Here is a 17,076-nt window from a genome sequence, read left to right as displayed (position 1 = left end):
TGCTGGAAAATCGAAGATACACAAAAATGCTGGAGAAACTCAGCGGGTGCAGCAGCATCTATGGTGCGAAGGAAATAGGCAACGTTTCGTCCCGAAACGTTGCCTATTTCCTTCGCTCCATAGATGCTGCTGCACCCGCTGAGTTTCTCCAGCATTTTTGTGTATCTTCACCAAAGATGCTGCCTGAACCTCTGAGTTACTCCAGCACTTTGTGTCCTTTTTTGACCGATAGTGGATGTTGATTTCTGGTCTATCCCTTGAGATGGACCAGGATGCCAGGAAAGTGAAGAGACAGATATTGACCATGTGAAAGTAAGAGATGGAATTTGGGGGGAGAATCAAATGAAATGCGTAAATTCTGCACAAGTGCAGGGAGACAGAAAAAAGTGTTGAGAGGAGGTGGGAGTTGGTGTGAACCAAGGACTGTTCCACAGATTCACTGAGGGGGCAGGTGCAGCTATACTTTTGGCTTGGAGCAGCTGAGTGCAGTTAGAGAGGAAGATGTTCAGGTGAAGGAGAGTGATGGCAGTAGCGATCCTGGTGTGGATGGAGGTGTCGAGGGGTTGGACGTCATGGTGTGAACCAAGGGAACTCTCCTGACTCCTTCAGGAGAAGCTGTGTCTTTGATCATAGTCAACGCTTGTCCCTCACTCACTAAATGTAAATTATATCCAACCTGGCCTTTGATGACGTCTCATTCCCACCCTCTGTTTCCATCCGCCATCCTCTTCTTCCTGAAGGTTTCCCCCGTTTACATCTACCTCTGCCACTGTTGCTCTTTTCCCTCTCCCTTTTAAATGCCTAATTCTAGTGCTTGAGCAGTGCCAGGCAGCCTTAAGGCAGTGGCCCTTTGAGTTGAGATATAGTTGGGCATCACACATAGTGCAGCTGCCTCACAGCCCCAGTGACCCTGATTCGATTCTGGTCCCCAGTCCCATCTCTGGAGGTTGCACGTACTCCCCGCGATCGTATGGGGCTTCTCCCGGGTGCTCCAGTTTTCTCCCACATCCCGAAGATAAGCAGGTTGATAATTGGCCATTGTAGGTTGTCCCAGGTGCAGTTGGCCAGTGGGACAGTCAGGATGGGGTTAGTAGGCGTGTATGGGTATACATCACAGGGAACTTTGTGGGGACATGGGATTGTATTGTATATCTTTATTGTCATTTCCTGACTATTCACATACCCAGAGGAAACAAAAAACCTTGCTCAACCAGTGTCCATTCGGTGTGCATTAAAAATAAATAGAAATAAAAATACATATATCATGAACAAATTTAACACTCTACTAAACATCAACAGGCGTTCCGATCGGCAGCGGCACGACAGTGGCTCTGTTGCAGTGTGTCCAGGTTGGTGGTTGGTGCGCGATACTTTGGCAGGGGCCAAAGTCCGTTTAGCAGTCTTATAGCCTGCGGGAAGAAGCTGAGGAGCATCCTGCTGGTTTTGCAGCTAATGATCCTGTACCTCTTCCCAGATGGCAGGATGGAGAATATGTGATGCGATGGGTGGTAGGGATCTTTGATGATGGAGATGGCTCTGCTGATACATCTCTTCCTGATTGTCCTGAGACCTGGCATAGACTCGGCGGGCTGAATGGTCTCATTGAAATATATGATAATAGGAAAATAAAATATAAAATATGTTATGATGATGGCAGCAGTGTGGGCGAATGATCACTGGAATGCTTAATTCTCTTGAATTCTTGCGGGAAGCTCAGAACAGCTGTCAGAAACATTATCTACGGTATTGTGTCCCACTCGCTGTGAATCCAGTTCTTTAAGAGATGAATTTAATGCTTGTGACATTTTTAGTGTCTCCTGTATCAGACTTCAATCCTCCTCTTCTTCAGTAACACTGGAATTGAGTGGAATCGGCCAGCCTTCAACTCGACCGAGAAAAGTGAATCTGAAATTCTGTAGCGTTTCTCACATCCCTGTCGGTTCCCAATGCACTCCACAGTCAACGAGATACTTCTGAAGTGGAGTCAATGTTGTAATTTTGGAACTTGGGCAACCTGCTTTGTGCTGTGAGATCTCACAGAGGAAGGTGAAAATGAACCAACCACCTGCTGTGGCGGTCAGTGCTCAGCAGGGCGGTTTCTGGCCTCAGAAAACTGCGCAGAGTCCCTGCTCTTCCTCAAATCACATTAGTTTCAAAGGGGGAGACATTGAATGAATATTTCTCAACTACATTTACTGGAGAGAAGATCATGGATGCTAAGGAATTGAGGCAAAGGAGTTGTGATGTCTCAGATCATATATGATCTATATTTAAGAAGGAGTTAGATGTGGCCCTTGTGGCCAAGGGGATCAGAGGGTATGGAGAGAAGGCAGGTACGGGATACTGAGTTGGACGATCAGCCATGATCATGTTGAATGACGGTGCAGGCTCGAAGGGCCGAATGGCCTACTCCTGCACCTAATTTCTATGTTTCTATGTCTATGTATTACCAATGAGGAGATATTCCAGGGTAGCAAATTCAAAAAGTAAAGGGTGTAGGTGAGAGGGGAGAGGTTTAAGAGACCTCAGGGCCAACTTTTTTCTATCAGAGGGTGGTCAGTATCAGGCATGAGCTGCCAGAGGAAGAGAGAGAGACGCAGATGCAATTATTACTTTTAAAATAAATTTTGATTTAAGGGCTAAATGCAGGCAAATGGGACTAGCCCAGAATGCAAAGTTAATTGGCATGGACAAGATGGGCCGAAAGGCCTGTTCCCTTGCTTAGAGCTCAGTGACTGTATGACACTATGAATATGAAATTGACCTCATGGTGACTGTGCTGGGTGGAGGTCAGAGGCGACGTGGTCGTCCATTTCCAAGACCACAGCTAAAGTTTCAGTGCAGTACATGGGTGGGGTGGGGTGGAATGGGTGTTCTGGGGGTGGGCTGGGTAGAGTGGAGTGGGGTGGGGCGCTTGGTAGCAGAGGGTGCTGCATTGTCAGAGATGCCATCTTTCACAACCTTTAACATCAGAAATTGAAGTAACGTCCTGTCTGCCTTTCAAGTGGTTTCCCACTGCATTGGAGCCAAAGAGTTGTGCAGCGGAGAAATAGCCCCTTCCACCTACCACCTCTGTGCTGGCCCTCATGCCTATTCATACTAATCCAACTTCCCTGCACTAACTCTCTGCCTTGCTCATTGAAGTACCTGTCCATGTGCCTCTTAAATGTTGTTACTGTTCCTGCCTCTACTATCTGCTTTGGCAGCGCATTCCAGATACCAAGTATTATTGTTTCTATTAAGAGAGATAAAGCTCTAGGGGCTAGCGAAGTCAAGGGATATGGGGAGAAGGCAGGCACGGGTTATTGTTAGGGGACGATCAGCCATGATCACAATGAATGGCGGTGCTGGATCAAAGGGCCGAATGGCCTCCTCCTGCACCTATTTTCTATGTTTCTACTTTGTATGAAAAATCTATCCTTCAGATCCCCTCTAATTATAGACACCCTTGTCATGGGAAATAGGCACATTTATGCCTCTCATAATTTTATACACTGATATCATGTCAGCTCTCAGCCTCTTTAGCTCCAGGCAAAACACACCCTGCTCTTCCAATCTGTCCTGATAACTCAAATCATCCAATCCAGGCAAACTCCTTGTGAATCTTTTGTGTAGCTTACCCACATCCATTCTGTAGCGAGGTACCGCACACAGTTTGGCTTCACCAGCATTTTGTACAACTCTAACATGGGGCCAATATTTATCCTCAACATCACCACTTAAGGAAATACCACTTAAAACGCAGGTTGATCTGCTGCGACTGATCAAGAATAAAAAGGGTAATTTCAACATTGCCTTGAAAATCGATTTATGTTTAAAGATTTTCTCTGGCAGCAGCATTAGTTTAATGCATGGATTATCTTTCTGAAATTAAATGCAGAACAGGCTGTAGGCAAAGAATAATTACCATGAGAATGTTTCACGGGGGGTCCCCTGGGTTATCTCATCTAGGGGAGGAGGGGAATTACCCATCCATCATTTCTCGGATAACATTCACCAAAACGCACCGCAAACAAATGAACCTAACGTCATTGAAGCATAATCCTCAATGCTAAAAATATTTTTTAAAAGAATAGCGAAGAAAATAAATATCTTCATTGAATTCGATGAGAGTTTCTGAGAATAGACCATGGGTCATAAAGTAGTTATCATTTATCAGATTTCACAAATAATTAATTCTCTATTGAACTTTCGAGCGGATTTATTGATCTTATATTAATGCCCTCAGGTCATTAATGCCACCTTTCTCAATCTGTTTTTGCATCCTCTCCAAGATATCTATATATTTGTTATTGTTTTCTGGCTGCTCCAAGCCTAGCTAACAGAGGTTAAGTCCAAGTTTAATGCAATGTATCTACATGTTAATTCTGTCCCTCTAGAAATAAGCCTGCTTTCTGGTTTGAAGGGACATAATAGAGTAATGATTAAGGTCAGAGCTTGCAGAGTCGGGGGACTTGCCACAGAATGAATCTCCATCTGGTTGCAACACAAAGCAATGATTCAAAGTAACTGGACCTATTCAGTGGCAAGGATAAAATGTACCATATGGTTGACTCCAGGTGTCGAGGACCTGGCTAGTCTTCATTTTTCCATTCACCACCATGGCATCATTCAAACTGTACAAACGTCAAATTAAAGACAATGCTCATGATTCAGCAGATAACATTTGCAGCTCTGTGTTTTTTAGTAATTTTTAGACTTTCGACTCAAAGCCACAATTTAAAAACATATTGATGAAAACAAATAAGAATAAAGGAAATTGGACTATTTGTCCATAGCTTTCTCTGCCCGTTTTGTCCTTTAATAAGGGGTGATGGTTGAGAGGAAGAACGAGTGGACTCCGTGCTGAACGAGCTACAAGAGAGAGTGAACTCAGGATACATGCACACCATGGTTAAAGAGTACGCAGTCAGGAAGTCATGATGAATCTGTATGTTAAAAAACTGCAAATCAAATCATTTCAGATGGTGGAAATCTGAAATAAAAGTAGAAAATGTTAAATACTCAGCGGGTTAGCCTCTACGGTGAGAGAAACAGAAGATGTTTTGGGTTTGTCCCTTTGTCAGAATTGGGAAAGGAAAAAAAACAGGTTGGCTTTCAGTGGCAGAGAGTGGGGAAGAATGGTCGAACAAAGAGAATAACTCTGCAAAGATGAGCCCAAGTGACTTCATGTGGCAATTAGTATCACACATATACTTTTTGTCTGCAATATGTGTTACTACAGGTAATAGCAGCCTAGTGGGGCATGCCCTGCAAAACAGACTATATTAATAGAAAAATAAAAACTAAGCCAAAATGATGAGAGCACAAATGGCCATTTCGGATGCAGACAGACAGACAGAAAGTGCAAATTGGAAATGCAAGAAACTGCAAATGCTGGAATCTTGAGCAATAACTCACTGGGTCAGAGAGCATCTGGGGAGGGAATGGACGGATGAAGTTCAAGGGCAGGACCCTTCAGTCTGTGGAAGGATCGCAAATTGAAACATTCCATCCCCAGATGCTGCCTGACCTGCTCAGTCCCTCCAGCCTTGTGGGGTTTTTTTCCCAGAAAGAGAAAATTACCTAAAGCTGGGGAACCAAAAGCTGGATAATTCAATATTGAGTCTGGAGGTTGTGACAGAAAGCAGTAAGTGGTTGTGGTCTGGAATCTGTGGCCAGGGTGACAGTGGAGGCAGATTTGATTGCAATGTTCAGAAGAGAGCTGAATACATTTCTATAAGGGAAGAATTTCAGGGCTGTGGGAAGGGGTGGGGGTGAGACTGGCTGGTTTGCTATTACATAACCAGTATGCTCAGTCGACCAAATGCTATCCATCCCTGCTGTCACCATCTTATGATCTGTTCTGTCCTTAATTCCAATTTTCTGCAAAATCCCCATAAACTTTCCCTCCTCTAAGCTGCCTATTCTGGCCTCAAGCGCATTCAATGACTGCCTACAGTCCTCCCTGCCATACTGAATTTCAAAAAAATTCACAGCTCTCAGAGTGAAGAGATTTATCTACATCTCCCAAAAAAAATAGCCGCCCCCTTATAAAGAGGAATAATTTATGCTGAAGGTGACTGCCAAGATGGTAAAGCATCTGAGAAACAGAAACAAAATAACTTCGTAGAATGCCACATAATTCAAAACTGAAATCTGAGGTTTTACTTTTCAGTGTGAAAAATGAAGACGTCAAACATTGCATACAAAACAAGATTCTGAATGAGGCAATGGAAAGTATATACAAAGCCATGAGAAATGGCAATGCAAGTTAATAAGGAAAAATAATTCACACTAAGCAAGGGGGATTATTCAAGAGTTTAGCTTTCAGAAGAAGAGAAGCTGTGTGAAATATACTTTGGCTTTTGATGAGATCACAGATGGAGTCTGAAATTTGCTCACAATTTTAAGAACATAAGAAGTGGAGCAGGAGTACTGGCTCCATCATTTATTAACATTATGGGTGATCCACCTCAACACCATTTCCCATATCCGTTGACTTTCTCAATGCCCAGCGATCATTAAATCATCTCAGTGATTGAGCCCCCACAGGTTGGAGACTTCCAAAGATTCACCACTCTGGGTGAAGGAATTTCTTCTCCTTTCAGTCCTTAACAGCTGATTCCTTTATCTGAGACAGTGACCCCCTGGTTCTAGACCCCACAGCAAGGGGAAAATTCTTCCCTGCATTCATCCTGGTGAGCCTTGTAAGAATTTTGTGAGCTTCCCATTCTTCTGAACACTAGAGAATACTTTGGTCAATGCAATCTCTCCACACCGGTGCCATCCCTCGATTCACCATTTCGGTGATTCTTTGCTGGACACTCTCTGTGACAAATGCAACCACTTTAAGGCAAAGAAACTAAAATGATACACAATGCTCCTCGGGTACTCTCACTAGGGCCCGATGTAATTGCGGTAAGATATCTTCACTCAATTACTCAAATCCTCTTGTAATTAAGCCTAACATAACATTTGGCTTCTTATCGCTTGCTCCAAAGAAAGAACAACAGTGTCACATAAAAGGCACCCAACACTTACTCCTGAATCCAGTCTTCATTCCATTCCCGCTGCCAATTGTCACAAATATACCATCAGTGTACTCGGAGAGCAAGAACAGTACTCATGGTTCAGCAGTTAATGGGTGCAACTCTGTGTCACAAACAATTGTATTTTTTGTTGCCATTTATTTATAAGAGACCATTGATAACATTTGAATTACGTCACAACAGCACGGTGGCGCAGCGGTAGAGTTGCTGCCTTACAGCACCAAAGACCCGGATTCGACCCTGACTAGAGGGTGCTTTCTGTACGGAGTTTACACATTCTCCCTGTGACCTGCGTGGGTTTTCCCCGGGTGCTCCAGTCAAACACCAAATATGTACTGGGTTGTAGGTTAATTGGCTTTGGTAAGGATTGTAAATTGTCGCTAGTGTGTAGGATAGTGCTAGTGTACGGGGGTCACTGTTTGGCGCGGACTCAGTGGGACGAAGGGCCTGTTTCCACACTGTATGTCTAAACTAAACTAAACACAAGGTTCCCACCGGAAGTTAAAGAAGCCCTAATTTTCTCATAGTAGAGAAGGGAATCTCACTCACTCACTGGGTGGTTGTGACAGGGATATACTTTGGGGAGGTTGGATAAATATGGGGAATGTTGATAAAAAAAAAGGAAACATGGATGTGGCGAGTGCACATGAAACTGGCTGGTGGGGCCGAACAGCTTGTGTGTGTGCTGTATGCCATGTGAATGTGTACCTCGACTTTGCAATGATTGGCTTTCCTGTCTGATCCGTGCTCTCCTAACCTTGTGCTAAACTTGACCTTCTTGCTCAGCGTGTAGCTGAACTGGACACTCTGCCAGCGGTGTTTGCCCAAGTACTTCAATGTGTTCAGTCCACTTGCAGTGGAGAAGGGATGCAGCCTGACAATTCATTAAGCCAACATGTGTCAATTAAAGACATTCAACTGGAAACTAGTTTCGGGGACTTGCTGTCTCCTTAGGGGGACCTTTGAGTTGTGGATATTCTCCGATTCTTAACTTATGGGCCTCACTGATCTCTCTGCCCCATCAGCGCTCGTGCCTTCAGCTGCCTGGGTCCCACGCCCTCCCTATCGTTCCGTCCTCATCCTCAAAGCCTCTGTGTCCTCATTAACCTCCTTAAGTGGCTCAGCAGTAAATTTTGTTTGGAAATCATTTGAGTTCCATTATTTTGGAGCTTTTACTTAACTGCAAGTTGTAAGTTGTTGTTTGAATTTTGTCGTCCGATGGGGAACAGTCAGAAGGGGATGGAAGGATGTTCACCCTACTGATTCATTCATCTGATCCTCACTTTATTTGCCAACTCTAAAATTTAGTTCAGTTCAGTTTAGTTGAGAGATAGAGCTCGACAATGGAAATAGACCCTTCAGCCCAGCAAGTCCACACCGACCATCGATCGCCCACTCACACTAGGTCTGTGTAATCACGTTTTTCCACCCATTCCCTGCACACTCGGGGCAAATTACAGAGGCCAATTAACCAACAAATAGTAAAGTTTATAGAAAAATGAGAGCTAATCTCACTGTAACTTTTAAGATTCAGAAGTTGAACAGCGTAGACACTGGAAGAATGTTTCCCCTTGTGAGTCATTAAAAAGGAATCAGCTGATGAGGAGGGATTTCTTTCCTCAATGGGCTGTAAGCTAGTGTATAGGGATCGCTGGTCAGCGCGGACTCGATGGGCTGAAGGGCCTGTTTCCGAGCTGTATCTCTAAACTAAACTAAACTAAATCAAATTTGTGTGACAGGATTTCCACCTCTCAAAGCCATGCTGACCTGGGCCTCAGAATGAAATTTCCTTTTAGAAATAGTCATAGAGAAATACGGCACATAAACAGGCCCTTCAGCCCAACGAGTCAATGCCATCCATTCACACTGTCCCACATTCTCATCAATTCTCCTCTAATTCTACCACTCACTGCACACGTGGGGCAATTTACAGTGGTCAATTTATTGTCTTTGGACTGTGGGATCTCGAGCACCCAAGGAAACCCATTCAGTCACAGGGAGAACATGCAAACTCCGCGTAGAGAGCACCTAAGTTCAGGATTGAACTTGGGTCGTTTGCACTATGAGGATGTGGCTCTACTTTCAGGCTGAGCTGCTGGGGCCGTTCTCCAGGGCTTGTTCTGTGTAATTTCAGCAAAACGTCACTCATCCTGGTGCAGCCATTAAATGCTTTTGAGGAGAAGCTGAACAAATGACAGTGTGTGGCAGGCGGGAGGTCATTAATCAGTAGCCGAAGGAAGCTCTGCTCCTTTATTGCAGGATGAAGAACAGAGGCTGCTGTCGTCTCCTTTGGGATAATTCCTTTCCACAGAATCCAACAGGGAGAGGAGCGGTGTTATCCATATTTAGCCGTGTGGAGAGACCAGTGTGCTGAAATTAGCCGGTGCTATAGTAACATGCGCCATCCCAAGTGAAATCCCTCTGACACTTCAATCCAAAGGAGAGGTCATTACGGTGTGAGATGTGGGTATGTTTGCTCACAGTCCACTTGTCCCCCCCCCCCCCCCACCCCAGTAAGGTTGCCCGACTGCCCTGCCTCAGATGTTCCTCATCCCCTCCGTCCATGCTCTACCTCCCACCCCCACACTTCCGCCCTCCCCCTGCTACACCCAACTCCATGAAAAAACCCTTCCCAGGTTTGCCCCACTCTCTCTTTCTTCACCTCCTGCAGTTCTAGAAGTCTGATCTGACCTCCACTTCTGCTGTCTTGATAATTCCCAAAGTAATTTGCTGTGGTGTCATGACTTCAACTGCCATGAGACTGAGCTCTGGAAAGGAGGAGGAACATAGATAGGATGGGTAGTGAGAAACCCTTCCTCGTAACACAGACAGACAAAGGCTGAGGTGAGGAGTGAAGGGGCTAGAGGGGAACCAAGGAAAAGTACTTTCATCTGGAGAATGGAATACGCTATCTGAGAAGGTGGAAGAAGTGATTTTCATAATAGCTTCAAAAGTATCTGGATGAGCACTTGAATCATTGAAGAAGGGTTTCGGCCCGAAACATTGCCTAGTTCCTTCGCTCCATAGATGCTGCCATACCCGCTGAGTTTCTCCAGCAATTTTGTCTAACTTGAATCATTAAAAAGGCGAAGGCCATGGACCAAGTGCTGGTAAATAGGATCATATACAATAGTCAGCAAGAACCTGATGGGCCAAAGGGTCTATTTCTATGCTGAATGACTCGTTGATTCTGTGGTTCAACCTTGTATCCATACTTGCCTTGTGAACATATCTCAGTTTGGGCTAAATGAAAAACGGACATCAATTCACTAAAAGAGGTTAGAACAAGAGTTAAATTTTAAAGGGAGCACCTGGAAGAAGAGAGTGGTCTTGGGTTTAGGGAGGGAATGACCAGTTTCAGGGTCTGGGCAGTGGAGCGATGGAATTTGGGGAGGAACAAGAGGCCGGAGAAGGAGATGGAAATTCCCGATGTGGAAAGCCATCAGCGTGGGCGAGGGACGGAGGGAGGGAGGAGACATTTCTTTGTTTCCACTCTCCCCCACCCACCCCCTGAACTGCTGCATTGCGTCACTGTTCCCAGTCTGGAACTAAGCTGCCCCTTTGTCCAGGACGTTTGAAAGATTGTTCCTAAGTTGTTCAGACATTTAGCAAGAGTATTGTCTAATGTAGCCCAGCAGCTGCCAAAGTCACTCACAAACAGGCTGGCAAACTGTCGGACAGCATTTGCCATGTGATTGAAGATCTCTACAATACTCCCATGATTGTCATAAACTCACATCAAACCAACAAGCGGAATATCCCAAAATAAAGAGGCTTGACCTTGAACGCAGCAAATGTTTATCTGGACCAGAGAAGGCAGTCTAATCTAACAGCTCGATCTCTGGGCCTTGTTGCCTCTGAAAGTTTCAAGGCCTCATCTCCAAACCCCTGGGCAGACTTTCCTCCAAGTCAGGTCGTGGTGTGGAGAGGCCAAGTGCATGTCTGGAGAAGGTGCAACCAGGAAGCTTTGGGTACATGTGTTTGGTAATCCAGGCCATATACATGATGTGAATGATTGCATTGCTCCAGGCCAGACGGTTCTGATGTTATGGAATAATAAGTGACTTGAGTGGTTGCAGGGATTGGATGGTAACATGCAGTAGGACTGAAGGGCCGAATGGCCTGCTCCAGCTCCTGTTGCCTTGTAGGCAGCAATGATTTGAACCAGTCTCCCTGATTCCATTATGTCATTTAGTGCCCCACTTGAGGTGGGATGAGTGGTGAGGGGGATCAGAGCCGGGCACTTTGGCCCACACTCAGCACTTGAGATCCCACATCTTGCTCCAAGCTGAATGTGCCAGGTTCAGAAAATGCTTCTTCCCCACAGCCATCAGGCTATTGAACTCAACTCAAACAAAACTCTGAACATTAATAGCTCATTATCTGTTTATTTGCACTTTATCTGTTATCTTTATTGATGTGTGTATATATTTATACAATGGTATATCGACACACTGATCTGTTCTGTATTGATGCCTTCGATATTCTGTTGTGCTGAAGCAAAGCAAGAATTTCATTGTCCTATCTGGGACACATGACAATAAACTCTCTTGAATCTTGATCTTGAATCTTGTTCTGCTGGGACCGGCTGTTCACTGAGATTGTAACAACGCCATATCTTCTTTGATGTTGATCAAGGGGACACCATGTTCCCTCAGTAAGGGGTAGATCCTGGTTTGGGGCCTTGGAGAGTGTGGGACCAGTTTCTCCCCTCTGACGAGAACTCTGGAGCTCCTGTCTCTCTCACTGGGCTGTCAGGAGGGGGGATTGAACCACTAAGCCTCCATCCACGTCTCGTGCTTGCCTGGATTACCACCATACCATTGACTCAGATGTTTTTTGAGTAACAAACCCTCCTCCCGCTGACAGGGTGTGATCCCGTTGGTTACCACAGCAAACAGTCGCATCTTGCTCTCCCAACCAGTTAGCATTCTGATGTTGACGTGGGCCGTCCCAGTGGGAACCGGTCAGTGGACCTTGCTTGTGTCTGCCACATACTAACGAGAGGTTGCCATTGTTTGGTCTTTGGGACTCAGCAATTAGTTTAATTGGCTGGCAGTCTGGAAGTGTAGCTAACAAATACAGGCCGTATCTCTGGATGACAGCCAGCTGAGAGCCACACAGCCCCAGTGTCCACACTGTGCTTGTATTGAGTCAGCACACCGTCAATCCCCAGCCCCCCGCACACACGCAGTCAATCGGCACCACCGGGGCAGTGCTGCTTTGCCAGAGACGCCATTCGCTGCCTTCATGTCCAGCACAGACATTGTGGGCCGAAAGGAGAGAACGAATGGGCTTCTTCAGAAAGGTCTCACCCGAAACGTCACCCATTCCTTCTCTCCAGAGATGCTGCCTGTCCTGCTGAGTTACGCCAGCATTTTGTGTCTTCGATTTAAACCAAGATTCAAGATTCAAGATTCAAGATTCAATTTAATTGTCATTTGGACCCCTTGAGGTCCAAACGAAATGCCGTTTCTGCAGCCATACATTACAAACAAATAGACCCTAGACACAACATAATTTACATAAACATCCATCACATCGCTGTGATGGAAGGCCAAAAAAAACTTATCTCTCCACTGCACTCTTCCCCCCCCCCCGATGTCAGAGTCAAAGTCACAGCCCCCGGCTGGCGATGGCGATTGTCCCGCGGCCATTCCAAGCCGCGCGGGGCAGTGGTGTTAGGCCCCGCTCCAGCCGCGCGGGGCGGTGATGTTAGGCCCCGCTCCAGGAGCTCTTCAACCCCGCAACTCGGGCGGGAGAAGTCGCCGTTGTGAGAGCCCTGAAAAACCAGCATCTGCAGTTACTTCCTACTCAGGTATTTCAGATATCTGGATTGCCTCAAGACAAATTATTAAAAGTACTCAAAGACCTGAACTGGAAAGACCCAAGCCCAAGCTGTAGATAAAATGGAGGCAGTAATTTACCCCTCACCCATCCCACTGGATCCCAATGTTAATTCCTTCCCTCACCACTGGGTGGGAGCAGTGAGGCACTGGGACCTCAGCAATGATGCCACTGGGAATTGGGGTTAGGTGAGAGACTCCAGGCCTAGTCAGCACCAAATTATGCTCACAACCTTCAGCTACGTGGCCACAAAGGTGGTGGGTCCGCAGGAGGAAGTGTCAACCTGAACAATCACAAATTAAACAGGGAAAGGAAAGGCAGAAGAGACTGCAACATCAAGCTGGGTCAGGAATCATCTGTGGATGAGCCAGGACTTGAGGTTCAATCCCCAACCAGCTCAAATCTCCCATTTAATGTTCATAATGTCAGATTTATGATTAAAGTGCTATATTAATGCTGTCCCACTGAGTTATTCCAGCATTCCGTGTATGCCTGGATAGCACACAAAATAGGGTATTTGCCTGGATAGCACACAAAACAATGTTTTTCACTGTACCTCAGTACGTGACATTAATAAACCAATACTGACAAGATCGCCAGCTCAGCACTATGAGCTGAAGTGTACGTGGAAGGCTATGCTATGTATTGCTGGTACAGGGAGGCATGTTGTCAAAGGGAATAACTCTGATCTGTTGACGGGGAGCAAGCCCTGGGCAGGATGTGAGGTTATTTGTGCTGTTTATGTCCTTGAGTCGGATGACCAGTTCTCAGTCCCGCTCGCGCTCTATGTCGGACCACATTGCAGTGATTACTGTGGCGCTGCCATTAAAGTGACAGAGTGAACACCCTGTCCGGCCCTCCAGACCTGCTGCCTTGTGCAGAACATCTCAAACAACTCATGCAGGAAATGTTGTTGGTTTGTGCAGAGTTGTCCCAAATATTCATCAAGCCCAGTCCTGAATCTCTCCTTGGCCGTCAGTCACATCCCACTCCGGGGAGTGCCGGTGACATGGTGACACCCAACAACAGCCTCTTCAAGTGTTTATTTGTCAAATGCACCAGATATCAAACCGGAACAGTGAAACTCTGAGTTGCTGCAAGCACATTAGATGCAGCAACAACACTAAATAAACTTGAAATAAACTATCAATTATTCTAAGTCATCCTGACCGTGACAGTGCAAAAACCCAAGTATGTTTAGCAACCATAGCTGTACAAAATCCTTAGTGGTTTGGTGCTGAGAGAAGGTCATGGTTAGAGTTGTGGAGGGTGCTTCACGAGCCCGATGATGATGGGAGGAAGCTGTTCTTGAACCTGGAGGTCATGGTTCTCATGCTGCTGCACCTTCTTCCCGATGGCAGCAACAAGATGAGTGTGTGGGCAGGTTGATGTGGGTCTTTGATGATATTATTAGCCGCCTTCTTAGGGTATAATATAATGTCAATAGCCTCATATTCAAACAGGAGGCCTCAGTTGCAGTAAATCCAGGGTGAACTGAACTGGTGTTCTTGTTGTTATTTCCACAGCGGGATGCCAAGGGTCACTATCTGATTGATCTTCTCTGCCATCACATGAACCTGCTGGAGAAGGACTACTTCGGAATCAGGTTTGTGGACCCTGACAAACAGAGGGTAGGTTCTGGGAGAGGCTGTTGGGCACCAATCAAGCACTGTCACAGTTATTGTGCCCTGGCTTTTCCCCACAGAATCTCTTCCCCTTTTATACACTGGAAACAAATGCTTCAGATTGGAGCCATGGATCAGCCTTAATTTCATTGACTGGGACCGTTTTGAAGGGCTGAATGGACGTATTTGCATTAGTGTTGGCTCTTCATCTCATAAAACATTTTAGTGCATCTTTGACCCCCGTGGCAACACGGGGAGGCCATTCAGCCCTTTACAATTGTTTTCCCATTCAGTGAGGTTGTGGTTGCTCAGTATTTACACGCCCTGGTTCTCTAACCTGTACTCCCACAGCATCAAAAACCTTATCAGTCTCAATTCTGACATTTCCATTTGGCCTCCAGAATTTTTGGGGGAGGATGTTGCAAATATCCTCTCCCCTTGCTGTGAAGAATCACCTCCTGAAGGGTCTGGCTCCAAGTTTAATGTTTCGGTCTCTCCTCTTGAACTCCGTTCAACCCATCAATTGATCCGTCAGTCCACCTTCACTGTTAGTGGCAACCATGTATAAGAGTGGAGGAGATGATCTTTGACCGAGAAGCCAGCGCGCTTACCAAGGACCAGCCTCTTCTCCCTTGTATGAATAAACGCCTCTGCTAGATTCGGCAAGGCTCAGTGTTAAGTTGGCTTCATGCAAGATCCAAGAGCAGGCTGTGTCCTCGGAGGGTAACGTTATGGTACTGGGCCAGAATTTACTGGAGTGGGCATCTTGCGACATTCATCCATTAGTTACATTTCTTCTAGTGTGTTACTGAGCGAATGATGCATCATCGGAGATCTGGATGAGACATTGAACTTTTCTCTTCTCTCATGTGCACATAAGACATGGCACTGGCTTGAAGAAAGGCAGGAGTTCTTCATGGTCTCTTGACCAAAATCTGACTTTCTAACAAATGTCAGTGGGAGCTTGCTGTGTGCAAGTTGGCTCCCACATGAGCTAAACTGCAACAGTGGCTGCACATCAGACAGGAACCCAATAGGTTCATTGCTCAGGGGTGGCCTGAAAGGGATGTGAAAGGTGGCATAGAAAGCAGTTTGTTTCAATAAAATTTACCCACAAAGAAATAACAAGATAAACAGTCCATCTCCTTCACTCGTGAGAGGAAAGGACAGAAAAATAAACCGGGGGAAACTCAATGTCAAATTGGAGATGGAAAGAACAATAAAAAGAGAAAGTTAAAATTATAAAGGAAAAAAATTGAAGATGTCAACAACGGAACAAATGATGCCCTGGACTGCAAATTGTTCACCTTTTGGGTTAATGGGATTAATTGGAAAACTGTAATGATTATTTTATTGTTAAAGGGGTCATTATGCTGTTAATTGCCAGACTGAATTTTCTGCACTGAGTTTAATGTTTAATTATTGTGCAAATGTAACAACCTCATGTTAACCATGGGGAGGTTAAACGCGAGATGCCGCTTTGTGAAGTTAACAGAATGCTGCGAATCATCCGACCAGTTGTTGCCATTCCCACTCTGAGTGGTATCAACTGCTCGCTGTAGTTGCTGCCAATTAGTGCCCAGTAACCAAGGGCATTGTTCACCCACTGTTACTTCCTGGAAAATCTGTGCCATTAAGTCGAGTAAAGCTGTTTCACTTTTGGTGTCTTAGATTTTAGTGTTTTGGCAGAAAATGTAACATTTGGGATGTGGCAATCAAGTCAGTTTTGGGGATATAAGAGGCTGTAGGCGCTGCATGACCCACTGAGTTCCTCCAGCACTTATGTCAGTATGAATTGTTGGAACTTTGGGTTGATGTGATTATGTATGCAACATCAGTGAACATCCACCCATAATTGTTGCAAAAATATGCTAGCCCAGAGAGACCCTTGGATTCCACAATACAGGCTGAACTCGGGTTTCCATTTTAATGGACTACCGTTTGACAATATTATAGAGTCATACAGCATAAAAGCAGGCTCTTCTTCCCAACCTGACCAAGATGCCCCAGCTAAGCCAGTCCCATTACTTGTCCAAGTGTCTTTCAAATGCTGTTATACTATCTGCCGCTAACCTCCTTTTGACCATAAATAGGAAAATACATAAAAGTCACTCCACTTACTCACCTCCAACACTGTTACAGAGAATGGCCTTAAAATCACAGCAGACTGGCAAGAAAGAACAATTTAAAATAGAGAGAGGGAGATGAAACTAGTTTTGTCATTCATGGTAACGAACATTCATTTTACATCAGACTCTTGAATGTAATAATATTATGGGAGGTTGTTCGTAAGTAGGGGTGTGTACTAGTTGAGCAATCGAACCCAAGGATGGCTTATACAGTAAGCAGAATATACACTATCGTGACAGTTATTATTTTTAAACAAAATGTAGTGTCAATGTTTGCTGTGTTTGTAATTCATTGGGATTAGTTTATTAAAACACCGTTGTAGCACAACTTTCCCATGAAATAACAAGAGTGGGGAAGCTTGACACATCTTGTTCCCTCATTATAGTGGCATGGTCATGGTTTATTATTGTCATGCATGTCAAGATACAGTGAAAAACTTTGCA

General features: G+C 45.2%; 1 protein-coding gene across 5 annotated transcripts in view; it reads left to right on the top strand.

The window, feature by feature from the left end:
- LOC129712714 (FERM domain-containing protein 5) overlaps positions 1-17,076 on the top strand; it is a 121,118-nt gene that overhangs the window by 56,827 nt on the left and 47,215 nt on the right. For 4 of the 5 annotated variants that reach the window (XM_055661371.1, XM_055661370.1, XM_055661368.1 and 1 more), the window contains exon 2: positions 14,405-14,509. In XM_055661371.1, the coding sequence (XP_055517346.1) occupies positions 14,405-14,509 (105 nt within the window). The remainder of the gene's footprint in view (positions 1-14,404; positions 14,510-17,076) is intronic. The other variant, XM_055661372.1, reaches the window with a different exon arrangement.

This window comes from Leucoraja erinacea, chromosome 33 (assembly GCF_028641065.1).
Source record: "Leucoraja erinacea ecotype New England chromosome 33, Leri_hhj_1, whole genome shotgun sequence".
NCBI classification, from domain to species: domain Eukaryota; kingdom Metazoa; phylum Chordata; class Chondrichthyes; order Rajiformes; family Rajidae; genus Leucoraja; species Leucoraja erinaceus.
The sequence above is the reverse complement of the archived record's forward strand: the minus strand, read 5'-3'. Positions and strand labels throughout refer to the sequence as shown.